At 45.7% G+C, this 2,206-nt stretch overlaps 1 protein-coding gene across 1 annotated transcript in view; it reads left to right on the forward strand.

The window, feature by feature from the left end:
• The window catches only part of syt3 (synaptotagmin III), a gene marked incomplete at both ends in the record, with an annotated part of 18,576 nt that extends 16,370 nt beyond the window's left edge, over window positions 1-2,206 (forward strand). Inside the window, 2 exons of the mRNA XM_080855937.1 lie at window positions 1,835-1,964; window positions 2,120-2,206. Coding sequence (XP_080712063.1) covers window positions 1,835-1,964; window positions 2,120-2,206 — 217 coding nt within the window. The remainder of the gene's footprint in view (window positions 1-1,834; window positions 1,965-2,119) is intronic.

A 2,206-nucleotide genomic window follows, 5' to 3' on the forward strand; every position in this document is an offset into this window, starting at 1 on the left:
TTCGAGATCACTGGCCACCAGGTCACCGTCTGTTGTTTTCACTCCTCCTCCTCCTCCTCCTCCTCCCCAACACCTTTGCCTTCATTAGGACTTAATGCGTGACATGCTCAGATATGACTAATACTAATATGACTAATTGTCATTGTGCGCGAGTATCAGGTCGTTAATAGAGCGGTGACAGTGCCATTATGGGTGCAGCTGTGCTGGAGGTCGTTTTAAAGTCATTATTAACGGTGCGTGGTGTCTGGCTTGTTACTTTTGCTCGGCGAGGGAGGTGATGGGTGTTGCCGGTCTGTTGAACATTTCCTCGAGTGGCCTTGTGAGTCAGCCTGTCTCCCCCACCACCACCACCGCCACCCCCATCACCCCCACCCCCAGCCTAACTCTTCCTTCCTTGGTGGACGTCTCAGCTTGTTTTACATAAAGGCAGGGGCCTCATGAATAAACATGGCTTATGTAAATGCTGATAGAAAATAGTGTCTGGTGGTAAAGATGTGAAGTATCCCTGCCAGTGTTTTTCCTGTCTGGCGCACCTACCTCTCGTCGCAACGCTGTGCCGTGCATAGAGTCACTGCATATGTTTACAACTCAATAGCCGTTTAAATAAATATAAACAACATCTACATTTGAGAGGCAAGACTGCACAACCCAATTTCAAGCTCAGTCTTTTTCCCCTTTTTGTGGTGTGAGCCTTAGCCCAACATTATCATTCTCATTATCAGAAAATATGGAGATTTATGTCACACAGCAATAATGTTTACTCACGGCTAATTCAAAAATTACATTTTTCATAGACTCTGCATAGGGAACCAAAAAGAGCAATGTCCTGCCTGTGGTCATTATACTAAATCATTCGTGCTTTGAGTGATGATTTATGTACATTTGAGGAGTAAGAAAAGTTTCTCATTTCATGCAGTGGACTCCTGGAATGTGAGGAGAAAGAGACAACACGAACAGAACAGAAGAAGCTTTGAGAGAGCTGTAGTGGCAGATGACTACAAGTGTCTTCCACAGGGACTGCTTCACTTCTGTAGCTTTCATTTTTTGTTCTTTTTAGTTTGTTGTTGTTTTTTGTTTGTTTTTTGGAGGGGGGTAGGTTTGCTTCAAACAGACTGCAAATGCCAGGTCTCGATAAAAGCGTGCATCAGACAACGTGGAGAAATCCCGCCCCTGATCAGGAGAGCTGGGTAGCTTGGCTTGAGAAAAAGGCCTCAGGTCCTTGTGAACATAAATGGGCCGAAAGAAAATGAAGGCCATACTAGTCATTGGTTGTTTTCCTCAGAGAGCAATGGATGTTGCACCTGCAGTTAGTTTTAAGAATTCATTGAAGATTAGTCCTAGAAAGCACCCTTTTTGGAGGGTGTTTGTCTGTCATTTCTGATGTTTGCACTTAGTGCTTTTTGGCTTCCTGTCCAGCATTTCAAACTAATTTGCGACCTCTTTCAGGGGTCCTGAGTTTGAGACAGCAATTACTGTACATGGTGGTGATCCTTCAAAAGATGAGCCTGTCTCTCCTCTCCTCTCTCCCGCATTCATCTCTGTAATTCTGTAATTGGGATATACCTCTGTCTCTCTTTGGCTGCCTTTCTCTGTAATTATGTCAGCCTCATTTTCTTCTTCTTCTTCTCTCTCTCTCCCTCTCCCTCTCTCTCTCCCTATCTCTCTTTCTCTCTCCCCCTCTCTCTCTCTCTCCCTCTCTCTCTCATTCTCTCCCTCTCTGTGCTTCTCTGTTCCTCTATAATTATGTGGCTGTGAGGGAGAAGACTGTTTATGTTTCTCTTTTCTTCTCCCCCTTTCATCTCATGTGTGCATGTGCATACGTGTGTATATACAGTATCGGGCATAACGAGGTCATCGGGATGTGTCGCGTAGGCAGTGACGCAGAAGGACCTGGAAGAGAACACTGGACGGCCATGTTGGCGAACCCCCGCAAACCCATTGACCAATGGTACCAGTTGGTTGAGGTAAGAGGGGTTTGGCGTGGTAGTGCAGGCGTGGTTGCAGCATATACGTATTTGTAAGCTCATGTTTGACTCTATCCCTCTCCATTTCTCTCTGTCTTGATCTTTCTCTTCCTCTCTCTCCGTTTCTCTACCTCTGATTGGATTTCCGACTCCAGGAGAAGGCCATGACCACATTTGTGTCAAAGAGTGCCACAGCTTCCCCTAAGCCTCACATTGTGGTGGATAGCCCTCACTCTGAATAG

This window comes from Sprattus sprattus, assembly GCF_963457725.1.
Source record: "Sprattus sprattus genome assembly, chromosome: 18".
NCBI lineage: Eukaryota > Metazoa > Chordata > Actinopteri > Clupeiformes > Clupeidae > Sprattus > Sprattus sprattus.